Below are 20,358 nucleotides of genomic sequence, written 5' to 3' on the forward strand. Positions count from 1 at the left end.
CACAAGTTAACAGATATAGTGATCTTTATTTATGAGCAATTGAAATATAAATGAGGTATTAGATCCGTTTCTAACACAAACAAATCAACTTATAAGAAACTGCATTTTCCTGCAAGCAACACAAACTCTTCTCATGGTGAGGACGGAAGCTGAAACCTGTGCGTGTGTTCGGCATCGAACCAGCTCCTCTCAAAACGGAGTTTAGAGTCAGGTTGTCATTATCACACACACAGTTCACACACTTCTGCCTCTCACCCCTGAGGTGATTCAGCTGCCTGCAAAGCAAATGAAGCATTTGCAACCTGCCAAAAACTGTCACTAACAAACAATCAGAATAAGTCCTTTTTTCAAGTAAATCGTTTTTGAACATGACATTTCAATTAGCGTTAGGACTACCATACCTGATTGAAAATGCTGCATTTAAACCCCTTAATGCCCCAAATCATATCTAGCTTTTTTCAGGGACGTGTAACGCCATCCTGCGGTTTATACCCCAGATTTTAAACGCAACAACAAGACATTTAGCTGATTAAATGTGACATTAGACATTTGTTTATAAAAAGCTAAGCATGCCAACAAAAAAGAATTCTGAATAATCTTTCAAACTATTTCAGTGTTTCTCTATTGCTCACAAAACTTATTTTGCTGGGACAATTTTCTGTATAGCCTTCAGAACATCTGCTGTGTCCACTTTATCTCCAAACTGCTTTTCACGGTGCTCCAGGATGATTCCCTGCCAAAAAAAACAAACATGTTGTTGAATGCAGCAGGGCTTTTATTAGCAGTCGATCAATATCTGTGTGTTTGATCAAATACCTGCTCTCCTGCTCCGATGACATACACGCCTCCGAGGATGAAGCCCTCTCCGTTCATGTTTCCCTGATAACCAGATTTCCACGCCCTGATGAAATTCTGCCACACTCCAATTCTAATGAATCCGAGACCTCCCATCCTCCTCTGCAGCGGACCGTAGAAGCGTTTCTGCCAAAACACGAACAGGCAAGTACATGGACGAGCATTAAAAACAAGAAAAAAGTTGCTTTACTTTCAGATTGTTGATGTATAATTGTATTTAAAGTCAAAACATATCAAATAAAACAGTTGAAAAATGATTTTTTTTCTGCACGATATGAGGAAAGCTTGCTATGTTTGATATTAGTGCGATGATGATGTTACATGCGATACATGAAGAAATCATTTCCATTTTTTGTTTTAAATAAAAGTCAACATAAACTACAAATTACCCTCGCTTACACAGGAGACAGACACCTAACATCAAATAGACTCCATTTGACGTGAAGAGTCCATAGATTGGTCAAATTCATAACATGCTCTTTTTAATTTGTTCAATACTTCAAGCTGTCATGAGATTATTTTAGCACGTGTGTAAACATTTACAGTGATCTTTTATCGTAATTTAGCGTCATCTTTTGCGTATTGAACAGGCTGACAATAAATGTTGCGTGTATTTTGCCTACTATGTATATAAAATAATTGGCAGCCAACCTCTTCATCTATGTAGATGTCCCCAGCGAAGTGCGGTCGGAAGTCCTGGATCTCTGAGCCGAGGTTCTCCTTCACCACAGCGACCAGAGGGACCCCGAGCTCTTCCAGCTGGGGCTTCAGAGAGGAGAGCTCAGAGGCCTCCTGCAGCACAAAAACTGAACTGTCAGGCCCAATTTGACTCGGATGCTTGAAGGTAAGGATTAAAATACAAAAATCACGACACCTCTCTGCACAAAAATCATCCAGGTCGCCGTACAGCCATGACCACAGCTCCATTCTTATCCCACAGCCTCTTTGCTTTGATGACCTTGGTGTCTGTAGACAAGCACAGTTATTTAATAATTATTATTCTAATCTTTGCATATCTAAAGGAGAAAATACAAACTTTTATGGTCGCATAAAACATTTATCCAGTAAAAAAAGCAGCTTCTAGCAGCATGCCCCCTTAGTTTGGGTGGTGGATTGTGGCGTGCCACTCACGGTCGAGGGTGCATCGCAGGTCAGCCTCTTCAAGAAACTCCAGGGAGGCATTAGCAGCTTTAGGAAGACAAAGATCTGTGTTGGCCAAGAAGATTCCAGCCAGGGCAGCTCCCACAGCCCCCAGCCCCAGAGACCACATCCCCATTGCAGAGAGATCGCCCTCCAACCCGGACACCAGCGACGACACTGCAGCACCAGGCAAAAGACGTCAAGACACGCGCAGCACGGATCCTGCTAACGGCAAGAAGTGAAAAGAACTTTTCCTTTGTTTGAAATACAGATTTTTTGTTACAGTATTTACTATCAGGCTGTCAACACATTTAGAAATAAATGGGATACATTTTAAAACTTTTTATTATGAACTTATTAATTATTTTGAGGATGAAAATGACTTTTATGTCAGTTAGTAAGCATACATACATTTATGTATATACAGATGTTGAATATAGTGTAAGGATAAATGGAAACATTGAACTGCTCAGTGTAACACTGTTCAACGATAAGAATAAACCAATTACTATTGCTGCTATTTTTTTTTAGGTAGATATTTTCTTACCAATATGTTGTTTTTCAAAGCTCCTTTACTATTTTTCAAAAGACGAAACAGAACAAATTTTTATATTTTAGTTGTTTTTTTTCTTTTTGACAAATGTAAGTTTAAATTTTATTTTGCACTCAGGTTACATTTGTATTTATAGTCTGTAAATCCACATTTAAACTAAAATTACTCAAATTTTTCCTAAATCTATTTTATAGCCTTTTCTTGTTGAAATGTAACAATCAAGTAAGTTGTTTTTATTGGGTTATGAATGTAATTGAATCGACTAACAAAGGTTTGCCTTTGAAACAGATCATTGACTGTATAAGAGAACTGGACCGAGTGAGTGTGACGACACCCGTAGAAAATACTTCTGGCTCCAACGAAATGAAGTCAGTTCAGTCGCCATTTTTTTCACCATACAACGCCACGATGTTGGAGCCAGACATCGTCAGTGAGCAGTGATTGTTCAGAGTCAATTTGAGTCATCGTTTCTATGCCAACCACTCTCCCCAATCAGGAGTGAGCTTGTTGGAAGTCCACCCCCTACCGCTCAAAAGCAGGCTATTAAATCTGGCAAACGTTGCACATGTGGGGCCAGCAGGCCAGGCACCATATACTTCTACTGAGGCATCTGATTGGTCAGGTTATGACTTGAATAACTTGCAATTAAGGAAAAAAAAGGAGGATTAGCAAGAACGTGTCAAAAACAGGTAGCAGAGCAAGAAAGGTTATTCTGACATATAATGAATGAGTTATAGCAGTTTATTTTTCTTTAGAAGTCTATGGAATTTTGGTTTCTTGGAGCCAGCGGCTACTTTCTGTTTGGGACGTGAGTTTTCATACGTGCATCTGGCACAGGTGCTCAGAGCTTCAGGGGGTTGGATGGCTCAGTTGGCTGCGTGTGGGCTTGCCTCAGGAGAAACCAGGCTTCGTTTCTCACGGGCCACAAGGGGGCCCAAGTCTAGGTCCCCGTGCCTGTCCCCAGTCCGAATAAAATACAGGGCTGTGTCGGGAAGGGCATCTGCCGTTAAAAAAAAAAAGCGTTACTAAACCACCTGTATGAATTGGTAAAAGCTGATTCGCTGTGGCGACTCTGGAAGGGTCGTGCCGAAAGGTGACCATGCTCAAAGCATCAGGCGCACTCGTGTGGTCGTTTCCACACGGAAAATTAGTGTGGAAATTTGTTTTTGTCATATCTTCAGCAACTGTTTAGTAGAACAACATAGTAAACATGCCTTCCCTTCACTTACAATAGATCTTAAATAACGATATTTGATATCTACATGTTTAAGCATTTGTCAGTGCACAGTTTGGTTTTGATAGTTTCCTGGTTGTCCTTAGACGACTGCATGTGTATATTTTTAGTCATTCATACCTTCCAATAGTTGCTTTAAATATATGCACTATTGCAATGTGAAAACCATGTGTTCGGTTTCATGAGTAGTCAGTTCTGCTGCAGGCTGTTTCTTGGTTTTCTGGGGAAATGTTCAGGCTCACACCACAAACGCCCTGCAGTGCTGCGTCTGTCGGAAGTCTCTGACGCCCGTCAGCTGGATCTGCACTCAAGACTACACCGTCTTCCCAGAGCTGTACTGTACCTCCCCAACTGAGCAAAAAAAAAACACAGAACAGTTTCTACCTGAAGCCTTTACTCAAAACAACTTCACTACCCGAAAACATTTTAGGATTATTTTCCTTTCAGAACTTCAATTGAAAATCACTCATTCAAATGTTCCTCCACAGCGGTTTTGGAGCTCCTGGAAACAAGATCTACCTGAAAACCGAATTACAGGTTCAGACCAGCCAAATGCAACATCCTACCACTGAGCTGGACTCATAAAAACAAGAAAATCTCTGACTAAAATCCAAGGAATTAAGAAAAAACTTCCAATTTGTCAGCAAACGACTCCAAAAAAAATCCTCTCTGAGGAGCATCAGAATAAAGATCAGCAGAAACCAGACACATGCAACTATTTCAAGACACAGGACCTAAAACACTGAAGATCCTGAGGAGTCATCAGATGAACTTAAGGTTTACAGTCAAATCGCTCATGCAGAAGAACATCCATCTACAGGAGGAGGTTGAAAGGATTCAGAACTTTGGCTTTTGAACAATACTAGCAGGAGAAGAACTGATCGCCTCCAAAAGAAAGACCTCCAAAGACGACGTGAAGAGGAGGCAGAAAGGAGACACCGCCATGCTTCCATTGTTGCAGGAACAAAGTCAGAACACGGTCATAGAAACTCAGACCCATCAGCTCATGAAGCAAAACAAAGAACTCTCAGCGTGCAACAAAAAAAGTATAACTAAGAATGGAAAGAGCTTTAAGACACGATTGCCGGTTTGGTGGATATGACAAAGCTCATAATGCAAGCTGCATTATGCAAATAAATCCCAAAAATGGGGGGAAAAAACACTAAAATGTGTAAAAAAGATGATGAAGAAAACTGTCAAAAAAAGAATGTAAATTCAAAATAAATGTAGGGATGAATACATATCTGAAGTTTTAATAAAATACAAGAATGGGAAATTTCAAAGAGAATTTTACCGTATTCTAAAAGAAAATCTTATTTATCCAAAAAGTGAGGACAAAACACATCATTACAGAAAAGCTACAAATGGAATAAAAGATTTCCCCTCTAGCTTTTAGGTAGCTGTTTCACATGGGGAAAGCCAAAGCAGCTTTTGAGCTATACATTGATCAATTTGTACGGAATTTTTAACAACTTGTTTTTAAATAGCAAAAAGGGTGAAAAAGAACACAAGTAAAAGATGTTATCAGTACAAGTTAAATCCCTTTAAGGCAGGGATATCTACAAGACCCAGCATGCACTCTTCAAAGGTCCAGAAGGTGGTGCGGATCAACGGACACACGTTGGTTTGATGATAAAATATGAAACTAAAACACCAACGTCAGAGAATTTTGGCCACATCTTGAGATAGAAATGTATTAAATTGCATTAATACTAGACTTTTTATAGTTAAACTGATACAAACTTGATTTTAATAGACGGAAACCCTTTGAGTATTTAGGAAAAAACATAAAGATAGAGAATTATTTTAAAGGTGTTGCAGCTCATTTGACTTTACAGGCAGGACGTTTTTTTTATTTTGCGACACAACAACGTGCTTTTTGCCTCAAAAGTTTGCCAATAAATTACAAGATTTCTTTGAAATATTTAGCAAAGCATAAGTTATGTTTCATGCACTTCTTCTGGTATTACAATAACTTTGGGATCACTCGAGAAAAACTAAAGAGACGCTTCAGTCTGAGCTGCTGTGACACAAAGAAAACATCTATCTGTGGAGCATGATCTTGCCTGGAGGGATCTTGTTCGGATCGGGGCCTGTTTTGGCTTCACTTTGGTGAAAGAGAGCCGTCTGGGCTTGAAGGTGGGGTCTGGGTGGAGGGCTGCTTACAGTGGGGCTCCCCAGAGGCAGCGCCGCACGGCGCAGGGGCATTCTCCACCTCAAAGTAGCCGAACATCTGTGCACAGCTTGCATGTTGAGCGTCAGTAAAAGTCTGAGTCACTACACAAACCCTCAAGATTTCACTGGAAGACACAAACACAACAAGCGGAACCCTCAACTACGGTATCAAAGCAACAACGTTCACCTCAACACCCAAAAAAAAGGATTATTCAACCTGCTTCTGTTAAACCAGTTGGATAGGTGGTATTAACAGTTACAACAGATATTTATTTCCCACACTTTCCACTGCAGAGAAAAGGTCCAACTCCTAAATGCAAAAATAAATCAATAAAAAGCAGATGCATCTGAAAACTTCACTTTTTGTGCTCTCTGATGCATGACAGATTGCACACACAGTATGCATTAACACTAAAACACAAGCATGCATACAAACGGGGCAGAAATTCACTTCAAAAAGAAGGATAATCTGTCCTCTCCATCAAAACAGATCAGAAACGCCGCATACTCACTTATCTTAGATGGGAGGCAAATCATAAACCTAGTCTCTCCTGTGCTTGAGCTCCTGCGGCTCAAACCACCCAAATGCTTTTGAGACGTCTTTGCCTCAGAAGTCAAGAAAAAAAAGGAGAGAGAAAAAACCCAGAGGAGGAGCAAACAGTCTACAAAAACAGACTTAAGATGTGAAACCACAGTAAAAGTGCTTATAGTGTCACTTTTACCCTATAAGCTTTTATTAGTAATCAAGTATTTAAAATCATAACGAGGGTCAATTTAAAACATTTTACCAGTAAGTTTTATTCAGTCCTTTCATTTAAACTGTTTTGCAGATTTATTACCTAAATAAAACAAATCTAACAGATGATCTGAACGTAGAAAGGAGCCTTTTAATGATTTAATTACTGGATAGGATTTTTGGGAACATAGAAGGACGTTTTTCATGAATGATCTTTCTTTTTCTGGACTTCCTACTCTTATTTAACCATCCGGATAAAATGTAGGTGAAATTTTGAAAAATAAACATGTTTTTGATTCAAAGAAAACTGCAGTGAACACTGGCAGTATCAGTAATATTGTGTAAGACAACATGAAAAAATCAGCACTGCAAGTTTTTTAAATGTCTAATGTTTTTTTCTTGTTTATTGTATATTTCATAAATGCAGTTATGCTTTTCATATACGCAAAACTAGAACACTGACCTTGATATATTTTGTGTAACTAAGGAATAACTCATTCTATAAAAACGTGTATAGCGTCAAATCATTTTTGACAGAAACCTGCAAAGATCTTGTCATTCGTCATTTAATTTGGTCCAGTAGAACAAAGTTTCAGAAATTTGACACCCGAAGTGACGAGGGACGATTTATTAGCATAGCAACAAATTCAACCCATTGGTCTCGCGCGCGTGGATGACAGAGCTTTCACCTAAATTGACGTACTTATTTGAAAAGATATAACGGTTGTCAAAATGTTACGCATTTTTATTTCTTGGAGAAAAGACTTACCAGAATAATTTTGTAATCCCTCAGGTGTAGCGAAAGCGATTTCAGCGCATGCGTACTAATCCATTTGCAACGCAGGAAAAGTAATCGAGCAAGATAGACGAGACTCGATGGAAAACTGTAAGCACACAAAAATTATTTATTGGTTAAAAACAAACAAAAAGACAAAATATTGGCATTGTGTTATATTTTAAAAGTGTTACATGTTAACAGACACAAGATTACTTTTTGCCTGTGGTGAATATGCTAAAAAATATTTCACCTTTTTTATTTAAAGTCTGTTTCATGCTTTTAAAACAAGTCCTTAGAACTGGAAGGTTCCAGTTTTTCAAATTTAATTTTGTTACGTGTATTTTTTCTGCTTGTTTTTTTTATTTACGTTTTTTGTTTGTTATGTAAAAAATAAAAATTTGACAGAATGTTTTAATTTTTATACTGGAAAAACATAATGCATAGTAGGTTCAGATCATAACTCAATAAAAAGAAAAAGTCGCTGCTTATTGGAATAAACGGATGCCAAGATTTTTTTAAGGTAATAAATAGACCATTATCGTGTTCGTAACAATGTAATAACACCTGTTTTTTTCAACAACGGAGTAATTTAAATTCTTCCTATTTTTGTTTTTTACTGCGGTTTTATCATTATCTGAATGTAAAACCAGGTCCGTCACTTTGAATTCATCTATAAACCAAAAGCACCACCCGCTGGCGATGTCTGTCTTTCAGTCAGAAGGAAAAAAAGTGGGCGTGTCAACATTGAGATTGGCGATTGTGATTGGCTAAGAGCAGCGTCATGTTTCGTGGTAGCCAATCGGAGCTAACGCTGCTTTTAAATTTGGAGAGAGTTAAAGTTAGTTATTTAATGTTTTTAACAAAATATTTAGAAAATATTGCAGATATATAAATATATACATTATACTCATTTTAATGACTAATAAATAATAAAAAAAATAATAAATAATAAAACCTGATAAGAAAGTAAAATTTTGGCAAAGAGAAACTTTATTTATTTATTACAGTTATGCAAATTGTTTGTTTGCTGGTTACTCAAAGCTTTTACCGTAGAGTAATTCGGTTACTAACTCTGTTACTTTTTATAACGATTAAGCGTAGCGAGTAACTACTTACTTTCCTTAAGTGACAATCCCAGCACTGTTTTGTAATTGCACCAATGAAGCATTCACTTATTTTTTTCTCACAGGTAATGGAGAGTTGAGCCCTTTTTTATCTCACGTTTTTTTTCTACGTTTTTGGCATAATCAGCAATGTTTTCTGACTGTCATTGTGAGGGTACCCCTGTTTTTGCATACCAGCTGTTGGAACAGCAGCACTTTTACGATTCAACAATACATCTTATGAAATTGCAAGTGCTGTTGATATTTTTGGCAAGTTAACTTGTCTTATGTGCTGAATTCTTTATAATCAACACTTTTTAAAAATAAAGTTTAGACAAAAACACATTTAGTTCTTACGACGGAGTATTAGGGCCACCAAAAAAAAAAATTAGAGCCACCAAAAAAAAAAAAAAAGTAAAATTACGAGATTTTATCTCGTAAATTTAGGAGATAAAAACTCGTAAATTTACGACTTTTTATCTCATAAATTTACGACTTAAAATCTCATAAATTTACGAGAAAAAAGTCGTAGATTAAGGAAAAAACACCGAAGTTGTCCGTTTTTCGGAACCTAGCTTGAAGATGAAGTATGTGGAGCCTTTTGTGAAGCTTCATTTCCGGATTATTATAGGTTTAAAACAAAGAGATTCTGAACCTTTTGGCGACTCAAAATCAGATTATTGTCAATGTAGCCGTCTTTCCGGGGTTCAGTGTCAGTAAAGCGGAGTTTAATATGTAAAATAAGGAGCTCAGAGACGCGTTTGGGTGTAGACAATCGCTGCAGCCTTTATTCTCATTTTCATTCACATTTTCTGAAGTTCATTTGTCTCATTACGTCATGAACCTGTCATCCCAACACCAATGCGGAAGTAAACAGTGTTACAAACGCCCCCTTCTGCAGATGAAATGTCCCGTTTCAGCATAAAACAATAAAGAGGAATGAAAATAGTGTTTTATATTAGCTTTGGAACGTTGAAAATGCCAAAAAAGTGCTCCTCCTTTTGTGTGACGGAAGCGTCACACAGACGTAGAGTCTTGTCTTTGGTGGAGGAAGAAAGGATTCAAGCAAACAGCTGCAGGGACACCGACGACGGCTTCATCGGGCTGCAGAGATCCTGCAAACCAACCATCAATAAATAGAACTTTAATGAATCGTAAATCAAACAAATGAGCTTCCAGACATTTGGAACGTTATCAATAAACATTCAGCTCACCTGTTCAACAAAGTTTAGTCGGTCTTCTCTGCGGCTGCACGGCGTTCACCTGCTGCTCTGCATGCTAACTTCCACTGTAATCTCCTAAAATTACGAGTTTTTTTCTCCTAAATTTACGAGTTTTTATCTCCTAAATTTACGAGTTTTTATCTCCTAAATTTACTAGATAAAATCTCGTAATTTTACTTTTTTTTTTTTTGGTGGCTCTAATTTTTTTTTTTTTTGGTGGCCCTAATACTCCGTCGTAAGTTCTGAGTACTGCCTAGGGTTTTTGTTTTTTTTTTCCGTTACATGCACTTTATTCATATTGTTTCGGTAGAAACCTTCCGGGAAAAATTTAAATTCAACAAGTTGTCTTATGAAGACTAACAGTCTAGTAACTAAACACCCGACTTTGATTCTGTCCGTTATGTCCTGCTACACTTCCTGTCTTTATGACAGAGTTTTAAGGATTTATAAACAGAATTAGGAATCACCTTGATGATTCATTTTGTGCATCTTGTGTCTTTTATAGGTTAAAGAATTAAAAAAAAAACCTTTACTGAAGCTAAATAGTAGACATTTCTGCAGAGGAACTAGCCTAAGAACTCACAAAATCAAAATAATTTGTTTTACAGTTTACTCTTTTTCATCACCTTGGTCTAACTTTTAGTCTCCTAGTCTAAAATTCTTTGTATCATTACATTTTTTTAAACATATATTTTGCCATCCAACTAATACAAATTGGTCTAGTGTATTGACAAAAAGCTTTTTCCGTTTTTAGTTCTCAACATAAAATATAAGTTGGTCCATATTTCTCTGCAACCAGAAAAACTACCCTCACACCAGGACAACTATAACCATGTGCAACACTGCCTCATTTTGCTTGAAACATTTATGTAGATAAATCATCTCTCCCTGGTCCTTCAGCTTTACACTTCAGGAATAACTCAACCTCCATAAGGTTCAAGAAGTTATTTTAACAATGCAGTCTCATGTAATCTAAAAGAATAATTCAACTCAAGCTTAAAATAAATATAAAGGATAAAAATGTTGCACTGCATGGTAAAAGTAAACTTCATGGCAAGAATGACCCCTGCAGGGCGTTACTGGAGCAGCAAGTCAGTATTATTTCACAGAACACCATATTTATTCCATTTCTGTATTTTAATTTTTCTTTTTAGTCTGTATGGTTTGCCAGAAAACCAAGCTATTTATGACCATTTTTACAGCCACTGGGAAACAAGATAAGCTGTATCATTGATATAAACAGTACAAGGGGGTCAAAGTGTCTGAGGTGTGTGTTAATAGGTAATATTGGAGTGCAGTTAATGGCGTGTTTTGCTTTTATGTGTTTTGCAATAACTCGTCTGTGAAGACATTTATCCATAGAAGGGGATAACGGGAATGTAAGCATCTCACAAAACAGTATTATGGGTTTAGAGATGTGGAAGTGACGCAATAATACTCTTCTGCGGCACTCTTCCTGACTGATGTGCTGACTCACTTTCTGTTTCCTCGCCCAGATGCTCTCTGATAAGGCTGTTACTGATGTTCCAGTATGGAACTTAAATTGAAGGATTGGTGGGTTTCGTTGGAGAAAAACGAGGCATGTGATCCCATTCGGTTGTCCTGCAGCAGCTTTCTGTTTGGCAAATACTGTTATAGTAAGGATTGTGTAGGACTGACAGCCAATCACAGCTGACCGTTTGCTCCCCACCTCCTTTGGAGAGTTCCTCCTCGCAGTCATTGGCCAACATGTTGTGTTGTTATTGCGTAAGTGAAGCCTGTCAGAGAGCAAAGTTATGAAGGAAGGTAAATAAAGTATGATAGTAATGAGTTTTCTGACACATTAACAAAAAAAAAGTTCTATTATTTGATCTTTCATTTAAGTTTGTTCCTTATTTTGCATTCAACTTGAATTCAATGCGAAACCAAGCAAAGCTATAAAAGTCGTTGAAAATGCAAAGGAAGGCTGATAAGAGAAGATATTGATAGCCCTGTAGTAAGCTTGTTTATCTCCTGTTTATTGACAAGTAGCTTCTTATATAAGTAGCTGTATACACAGAGCAGCTCTTTGAAGCCTACAATAAAACTTCATGCTTCGTAACACTCAACTTCTCGCTCCAGATGAAACTGGTTGGAGGCCAGTTGGGGCCACAACATGGAGAAACGAGCAGCGGATGAAAACTACGTGTCCTTGAACCCGAGGAAAGACAAACAGGTGTTAACAGCCCCTGAGGCGGAGAGGCTGCCTTTATCTATGCCTGTTCTGTCAAGTTTGAGTCTAGCTGACTCTAATGTGGCACCTTTTAATTGTTTAGTCTTAAAATTTATTTTTTCTTTTTCAATTTGACAATTGAGCCTTGATTTTTTTTTCTTCTTAATCAGAGGCGTCTCATTGAGCTGTCAAAGTCAGAAACAAGGAGTAACTTCCTGCAAATGCTTCATCTCTTTTAGGGTCACGTGGGTCGGCTGAGGGCACATCCCAGCCGTCACTGGGTGAAAGGCAGCGTACACCATGTACAGGATGTCATAGGACTTATGAGAATCCCACACGCATGATTTAACTTCTTTAGAGAAATTACAAACATGGAGAAAAGGCCTCAAAAGGCCTCTAAGCATGTAAGCTGTATGTTTAGTGTTTATCAGACTTTCACAATAAAAGCTGATGGACGAGATGAGATCCAAAACATTTTATGACATTTTTACTGCAAGTGGAATTTGTTGTTGTTTTTACATTCTTTGACTTATCTTATCTATGTTTCAGGCTATGTCATTACACTCAGTAGTTGTTATTCATGAAATGATGTTAACATGGCTCCTTAAAAGTTGAATGTGAAACTACAAAATGTTTTACTTTTAGAATAAATACTTTTGGGCTAAAACCAGTTTCTTTCACACAATTTCTACACAAAAGCACCAGTAAATAAAACCCGTTTGAGTTATTATTGGTAGATTGTTGGTGGTTTATTGTGTTAAAGCACAAATAAAGTGGCAAAATGTGCACAAGTCTTATTAATACATCAATTTATATTAATAACTTTTGAGAAAAATACACATATTTAAAATCTCTACAGTTGCATTTTAAAAATTAACTGATTAATTCTGTTCTTTTTTTTTTCTAAAGAAGATGACATATATCCACTATTTTCATGCACTTTTGCATCAATTTTGTCATAACCTTTATTAAAGTTATCTCACAGGTAACCAGACAATACTCTTAAAGTAAAATCGTTTTTTCAATTCTTCGGAATTGAAAAAAGATCAGTCTCTGTGTGTGTTTTAGGGAGTGTTGGTCTGTTTTCAGCTCTGACAGGTTCGTTTGGTCAAAACAGAGGTGCACCATCCAAAGGTCGACCGCGCTGCTTTTTTTGGGATCGGGCAGGAATTTCATGCCTTCTCTAGTTTTTTCAAGTTCAGTTTGTGACATCAAACAGCACGGGAACTCTGACCTCTTTCTTCCTGTGCGCTACTTTGCTTTTCCTTGTTTGTCAATACACCTGGAGAAGTGACAAAATCAGTTAGAAAGATTGAAAGATGTGTGTTTTTGATCATTTTTAAAATTACGTGTGGTGTTATTTTAATGTGCAATTATAAAAGAGGAATTAAGTTAAGTGGCATCAGACCATTTAAGTGACTGTTCTTGCTTCTTCTTACTCCAATGAGTCAGATGATTTTCTTTACCTTTTTTTTTTGCTCCATATTATTTGAAGTTACTGTAAAACAATTCATATTCATCTGAAAATTAGTTTAATGTATTAGTTAATACGTTTTTTAAATTAAATTCTATTGCATGTACAGCTTTTTATAGTTTTACAGAATTCTTTTCAACTACACTGCTTTTCTGAAAAAAATCTATCAAAGTTGCAACAAAACCTGCTGTAGTTTACAAACACTAACACTACCAACTCTGACGGTTATTTTGCTCCAGTATCTTATTATAATGTAATTTCTATGTGTTATAAAGGAGTCACTAAAAAGCTTTATTTTATTCACCATGGAGAGCTACTCAAGGGTTTTGTCTCCTCTCACAAATAGTACTTTTGTAGGGTTTTATTTTAACCCTTGTGCTATCCTAAGGGGTCCAGATGACCCGATCCTTACATTGACGTAAGGATCGGGCTCCGTGCTTGCTCTGTAAAGATGCTGAGCGTGGAGTACCTGAAAGGCCAGGAAATATCGGCGAAACGCATCTTTGTTATTTGATCTTCTCGCAGGAAATGGCCAGATATATTCTGCAGTTGAACCTGAAGAGCCTGAGGCTGGGACTTGGATGGAAAACAGCGTTTTGACAAGAGGTGACTGGCTGCTTCAAATTGAATTACCAGCACTTAGTGAGAACAACTAACTTAAACTACATACATCTTTTCTGAAGTACATATTCTATGCATTTCTATCTCTTTTATGGGTTTTCTTGTTTTTTATTTTTTGTTTTTTGACAAAATATTGTAAAGTTTGTACCTTCTATTTCCCATTGTAAATATTATATTGCTTTTTTCCACCTGGTCACTCAGTAGTACTAAATGTATTGAAATATATGGGATCGGACAAATATAAAAGTTGTGCATGAGCTTAGAAAAATGATAATCAAATCTCAAACTAACAATAATAGGCATTTGAATGTTAAATGCTCTGTTGTAGTTTCCTTTTGTATAATTATTTAAACTTTCATAAGGTTGTACATTAAGTCTGCTACAGAAATCTGCTTAGTTTTGCTTTGTTGTGAACTCTTTAGCCCTAAAACCAATGAAAAAACTCACTGTTCATTATTGCAATGCTGTTTTTTTTTTTAATTTGTCAATTTTTGTTTCAGTTTCTCTCAAATTATGTCTTCTTTCACCACAACACAAACAAATCTCTCTCATGTGACGTGATCAGAAAAGATGACATCATCTCAACAACAACTTTTTCTCTCTGAGGCTGCCACGACCGTCAACGCCAAGCACCGTCCCACCGACCGCTTTGATGAGAGGGGAGGGATGCCCCGTAATCAAAACATTCCTGCTTTCACACCAGAGGAGCTCCTTCCTTAAAGCAAAGCCGGCAAATCAGGTGACATCTCATAAATCATGCAGCACACAAGGGGTTAACAAGCTGTTTCCATGAGCTGAAACGCCCACTCACGATTCACTCCCCTCTAAAATGGACTGTCCCACAGTTAAACTTGAGTGTGTGTGTGAGTCTGTGCATGTGTGCGTGCGTGTCCCCCTCTCTCCATATAAATTGAGCCATGTGGATGCAGACGTGGAGTTTTGTGACAGACGTATATCGCAGCTGCACACCTGTCAGCGTCGTCTTCTTCATTCCCTCAGGAGGATCAGGAATACAAAGACAGCAGGAGGTCTCTCTGGACTGCTCGCAAGCGGAGTCATAAAACAAAGCAACAGCTGAAAAAATGACAGATATACTGGATGACAACTCCTTCATGTTCACCTCAGAGTCCGTAGGAGAGGGACACCCAGGTAAGAATCCAGTGCAAACACCTGTCCACGCACGAAAAGTGAAGATAGCAGCATATCGAAACTTTTTAAATGACCAGTATATTTATAGTCAAACATATTAGCTCTCTGTGAAAGTTTGTGCAAAAGTTGCACAATGAAAAGACAGAGTGACATGTATGCGCCATGTACAGGAAAGCTTGTTTAACTTATAACCCAATGATAAAAGTGTACTCTGTCCTTTACTCTGCTGCATCCAGATGCACCTTGTTGCACCCTGTCAATGTGTTGTAATCCTTTTACAAATATGTAATCTTGTGAAGTCTCCCGTGCAGAATCGATTATCAGTCGTTCTTCGTAAAGCAGTTCCACAGCCCTGCACTACATTAATCGATTACATTAATTGACTCATCATTGGTCTATAGCTGAAACTTGGCACGTTAGCTGACCTTGGTGGAAGCTAAAACCCTTGGGTACGATAACACACCTCGAGGTCTGGCCTGTTCCCACCAACTCTGACCGTTTTCCTGCAGGCAAGAAGCCAAAGTCTGTTTGAGCAAATGAAAAAAAAAACTGCTTTAAAAATATCTACGTCTTGCTCTTCTGCTGAGCCAGATGTTCAATGTTCAGGTTGTTTCTGATGTAACCTGTCAGTCGGGTTGCTTCAGTGTGAGGACAAAGACCAATGAATGGGGTGGCCTGAGTGGCATTGTACTGCTGCTGCTGCTGCTGTTGCAATCAGAAAGCACAAAACTCCTGAAAATAACATGTACAAACAAGCAGGCTGCCATTTATTGATGGTAAAATCAGAATCATTGACTTTCAAACTGGCTAAGAAGTCTGCAAACACTGTTAGAATCAAGCCGGTTCTGTTGTGTGATTTCTCCTCCTCAGATAAGATTTGCGACCAGATCAGTGATGCAGTCCTGGATGCACACCTAAAGCAGGACCCCGATGCCAAAGTGGCCTGCGGTGAGAGAAACTCTTTAATATGAGGCTCGATTTGGTCGTGTGAGCTTTTTGCTGACGACAGCACGTTTCTGTTGTACAGAGACTGTGTGTAAGACTGGCATGGTGTTGCTCTGCGGTGAGATCACATCCCGGGCCAACGTGGACTATCAGAAGGTTGTGAGGGACACCATCAAACACATCGGATATGACAACTCTGATAAAGGTGGGCGGAATGTGAAGCAGAAGCAGACGCAGTTGTGTTTTGTGTCCTCAACTCTGACTTTTGCTGTCTTCCCTCCAGGATTTGACTACAAGACATGCAACGTGCTGGTGGCTCTGGAGCAGCAGAGTCCGGACATTGCTCAGGGTGTCCATGTTGACAGACAAGAGGAGGACATTGGAGCAGGAGATCAGGTGGGAATTCTTTGCTTTGCCTGGTAAAAGAACAAAATGTTCTGGAGACAAATTGAAACTTTTTTCCTACCTGACAGGAATAGGTTGGATTTTTTTTACAACACAGATCATTTTATATGATACTGTAAACCAATAGGTAGAAAGAGACTCAAAAGCCTACAGATTCAAAACTGCTTTTAACAACATAAACGTTGTCATATTTGATAGTGGTTGTTTACATATATTTATATTTTTACTTTTTATTTATTTATTTTATAAATAAAAATCCATCAATCAAACCTGCTTAATCCTTTTTCGGGTCTTGGGGTTGCTGGAGCCTATCCCACCTACTGTTGGGCGAAGACAAGGTACACCCTGAACAACTTGCTAGTCTGTTGCAGGAAGATAAAGCTATTTGTCTAAATGTGTTTAGTAGCAAAAATAATTGAATCTACTAGTTTTTTCTATTAATGTTAAACACAGATACATGTTTTAACCTATAAATAATATTTTTAACAAAAGCTGCACTTCCTTTTGTTGTTTAAAGAAGCGTTGCATTGTTCCTTTTTCTTCAGGGTCTGATGTTTGGCTATGCCACAGATGAAACAGAGGAGTGCATGCCCCTGACCATCGTCTTAGCTCACAAGCTTAACGCAAAGATGGCTGAGCTGAGGCGCAATGGCACGGTGCCCTGGCTCCGCCCTGACTCTAAAACACAGGTGATGCAGACCTCTCACAGAAACACATATAAACAGTGAATAAGCAGTGAAAACAAAGCTGTTTGACGTTTCAAAGGCAGTCAGCTGAAACGTCCAACTTTTAAACAAAAACCCACAAAATGTCCTTGTATAGCCTGTTTAATGTTAATCATTTAATTTATCAATGCTGGACTTTCTATTTGAGGTTTGTTTCTGCTTGTAAAAAATCTGCATTGTTTAATTCTGTATTTAGCAAGAGCGCTTCAAATGTTTCTTTCAAAAATCCGTTCCCTAAAAGATGCTTCACTCTATTTTACAATATGTTGTCTTTTTTTACACAAACCAGTGACAAAATGCAAATGATTTTTTATTTCTAATTTTACAACTTTCATAAAATGTCACTACAAGCACTGATTCTATTGAGAATTGATTTTAAAAAATCCTCCCAGTCTTACTTTGAGGATCGATAGACCTTATTCTGTTTTTGTACTTTAGGTGACGGTACATTATGAGCAGAAGGATGGAGCTGTGATTCCTAAGAGAGTTCACACGATTGTGATCTCCGTGCAGCACGATGACGGGGTCACCCTGGAGGAACAGCAGAAAGCCCTGAAAGAAAAGGTGCCACTTTGCAATGATTTGCGTATTAGAAAGTAAATGTTCCCACCCTTCTGATTCTAATGATTCTATTCTTCTTGTGTCTGTCAGGTGATCAAAGCTGTGGTTCCTGCAAAATACCTGGATGACAAAACCATCTGCCACCTCCAGCCAAGCGGTCGGTTTGTCATCGGAGGTCCCCAGGTTCATATCTCCCATAACCTTAATCTTAACTTGCTAAAATAGTGTTTAAAAAAGAAATAACCACCTCCTCTCGTGGGCATTAGGGTGACGCTGGTGTAACGGGCAGGAAGATCATCGTGGACACATACGGAGGCTGGGGCGCTCATGGTGGAGGAGCTTTCTCTGGTAAAGACTTCTCGAAGGTGGACCGGTCTGCAGCGTACGCTGCTCGCTGGGTGGCCAAGTCTCTGGTCAAAGCCAAACTGTGCAGAAGAGTTCTGGTCCAGGTGAGCTTCATACATGTGTGCAATAATCCACTCAGACAAGCAGAAAGTGGAAGTGATGCTAAATGTCTGTATGTGTTTCCACATTCTATAGGTGTCTTATGCTATTGGAGTGGCTCAGCCTCTGTCCATTTCCTTGTTCACATATGGATCTTCCAAGAAAACAGAGTCCGAACTGCTTAAGATTGTCAACAAGAACTTTGATCTACGACCAGGAGTCATTGTCAGGTCAATGGCGTTTTTTTTCTTCAATTTGTTGTCCAACTTTTTTCCCTTGTTCTGTTTTCTTTACGCACATTTTCTACATATACATATTTATTCAAATATAATCAGGACAAGAGGACATAAAAGTTTAAATATTGGAGTTTTGTTCTTTTTGGCTTTCCAAGTGTTACATTAGATAACTGACAACTTCTTTTTTATATGACTGAGCTTAATTTAGACTACTTGTTTTAGTTGTTCTGGACAAATATGATCATTTACAAATAAAACTGGTTAACTAGAAAAGCCATAAACTGCAGATTTAACAATGTTTGAGCTGTCCGTGTCCTGCCGTTTCTGGATTTTATCACATGGTGGCATCAAACAGAGCTGTCTGTAGCTTTTCCAAGTCTTTACTTCGTTTAGAATAAAAAGGATTCTTTAGTTTTCTGTTTATAAATTCTGAAATTTCAATTTCTAATTTCCGAAATGTAATTTTATCAACAGGACAGTCATTTACTTCCAGATTGTTCCTAATTTTCTTCATTTGTTTTTTTTTCTTTTTCTGCAGGGATCTGCAGCTGAAGAGGCCGATCTACCAGCAGACGGCCGCTTATGGCCACTTTGGACGGTCAGAGTTTTCTTGGGAGGTGCCTAAAAAGCTCGTGTTCTGAGCCCTTCACCTGCATAAATGAATCCACCCACCAAGTCCTCCTCTTTGCTGGTCATAACTTATTGCTTATCAACCAATTTAACAAGTAGAAAAGAACAAAAACACAGAGTGGTTGTAGGTACCGAAAATGCAACAGGAGATTCCTCAGGGAGACCTTACGGATATATTTCACTTTTTTTTTTAAAGCCAAACGCATTGTTATTAGTTTTTAAATTTTGGGAAAATCACATATTTTTTAGGGCCAACGAATATTAAATCCAAGTAGTAAAAATGGGTCAAACACATAAGAACATGTTTAACACTTTATTTTTAAAGGTGCTAGTTAACAAAAGTAAGGATTTCATTAGAAAGGCTTTATGTGACAAGCGAGAAGCTGCTATCCAAATGTATGGAAATAAAAGACAAGTAAATCTTTTTGGCGCAAAAGAAAACGAGTCTTGGTGGGACTGGATGTTGTAAAGTAGCTCTTCCATTAACAGTCAACATTACAGGTTTTCTTTGCTGTAAAAAGTAACAATCAGCCACATGTAAACATGTAAAATAGAACTGCATTTATTTCATTTTTATCATCTAATGTTCAAACTTCTCTGCACGCATTTCTCGCTACACTAACCTCCATGCAATCTGTGAACATACATCTCCAAAGAGGTCTTTTGGCCTTAAACTGAGGTTAAACGTTTATTTATGCAGATCTCCGTCGGTGGATAATTTGAGTTTTTTAATGCATTTGGAGCAAAACATAAATCACATTCAGAAAACTTCTTAAATGTCAATTTTGCTTCACTTCAGTGAAGGTAAAGCATTCAGTATTCATGTTTTTAGTCTGATCTGTGTCTCATTTATTACTAATATTTGTTATATTCCAAAACAGATGTCGTCTGGTTGTTCACCTCATCAGGGTTTTTCTTAAGCGTCATTAAGAAAACGTCATTTTCAGTTTTGATTTGTCTGTAATTAAAAACGATTTCATTCTCTTGACGTTTCCATAAGGACTGATGACGTTTTAACACAAACAGCTGCTTTCTTCTCTGCCATTAAGTGCTTTTGTAATTGTTAGCAGTTTTTGCCAAACTTGTCGCAGAAGAAACCGAAGCATGTAAATAATTAAACAATTAAAAACACAACCCAGCGTGTGACCCTTTGGATCAACTTCATTGCTAAGAAAACTGT

The 20,358-nt window shown here is 38.0% G+C and overlaps 2 protein-coding genes and 1 long non-coding RNA gene across 4 annotated transcripts; 2 read left to right on the forward strand and 1 right to left on the reverse strand.

Annotated features, from left to right (window-relative positions):
* Nucleotides 1-599: 599 nt before the first annotated feature.
* selu (selenoprotein U) lies at nt 600-7,500 on the reverse strand. The gene is given in 6 exon segments (NM_001193545.1): nt 600-733; nt 817-981; nt 1,507-1,647; nt 1,730-1,821; nt 1,987-2,172; nt 7,463-7,500. Coding segments are annotated over 5 exon segments (639 nt in total). The 5' UTR covers nt 2,132-2,172; nt 7,463-7,500; the 3' UTR covers nt 600-637.
* On the forward strand, nt 7,484-12,764 carry LOC110016531. Of its 2 annotated transcripts, none has more exons than XR_002291855.2 (3): nt 7,484-7,579; nt 11,898-11,991; nt 12,228-12,764. It is a non-coding gene; the product is annotated as an uncharacterized LOC110016531 (long non-coding RNA). The 2 variants fall into 2 exon arrangements; XR_002291856.1 differs by lacking the exon at nt 7,484-7,579 and adding an exon at nt 11,282-11,582.
* A 2,231-nt stretch (nt 12,765-14,995) lies between these two features.
* Nucleotides 14,996-20,312, forward strand: LOC101160342 (S-adenosylmethionine synthase). Its single transcript, XM_004077131.3, has 10 exons — nt 14,996-15,232; nt 16,103-16,180; nt 16,260-16,382; nt 16,461-16,573; nt 17,128-17,271; nt 17,746-17,871; nt 17,959-18,051; nt 18,135-18,317; nt 18,409-18,542; nt 19,087-20,312. The coding sequence occupies exons 1-10, from the start codon at nt 15,166-15,168 to the stop codon at nt 19,187-19,189; spliced, it is 1,164 nt and encodes a 387-aa protein (XP_004077179.1). The 5' UTR covers nt 14,996-15,165; the 3' UTR covers nt 19,190-20,312.
* Nucleotides 20,313-20,358: the final 46 nt, after the last annotated feature.

This window comes from Oryzias latipes, chromosome 15 (assembly GCF_002234675.1).
Source record: "Oryzias latipes chromosome 15, ASM223467v1".
Lineage (NCBI taxonomy): Eukaryota > Metazoa > Chordata > Actinopteri > Beloniformes > Adrianichthyidae > Oryzias > Oryzias latipes.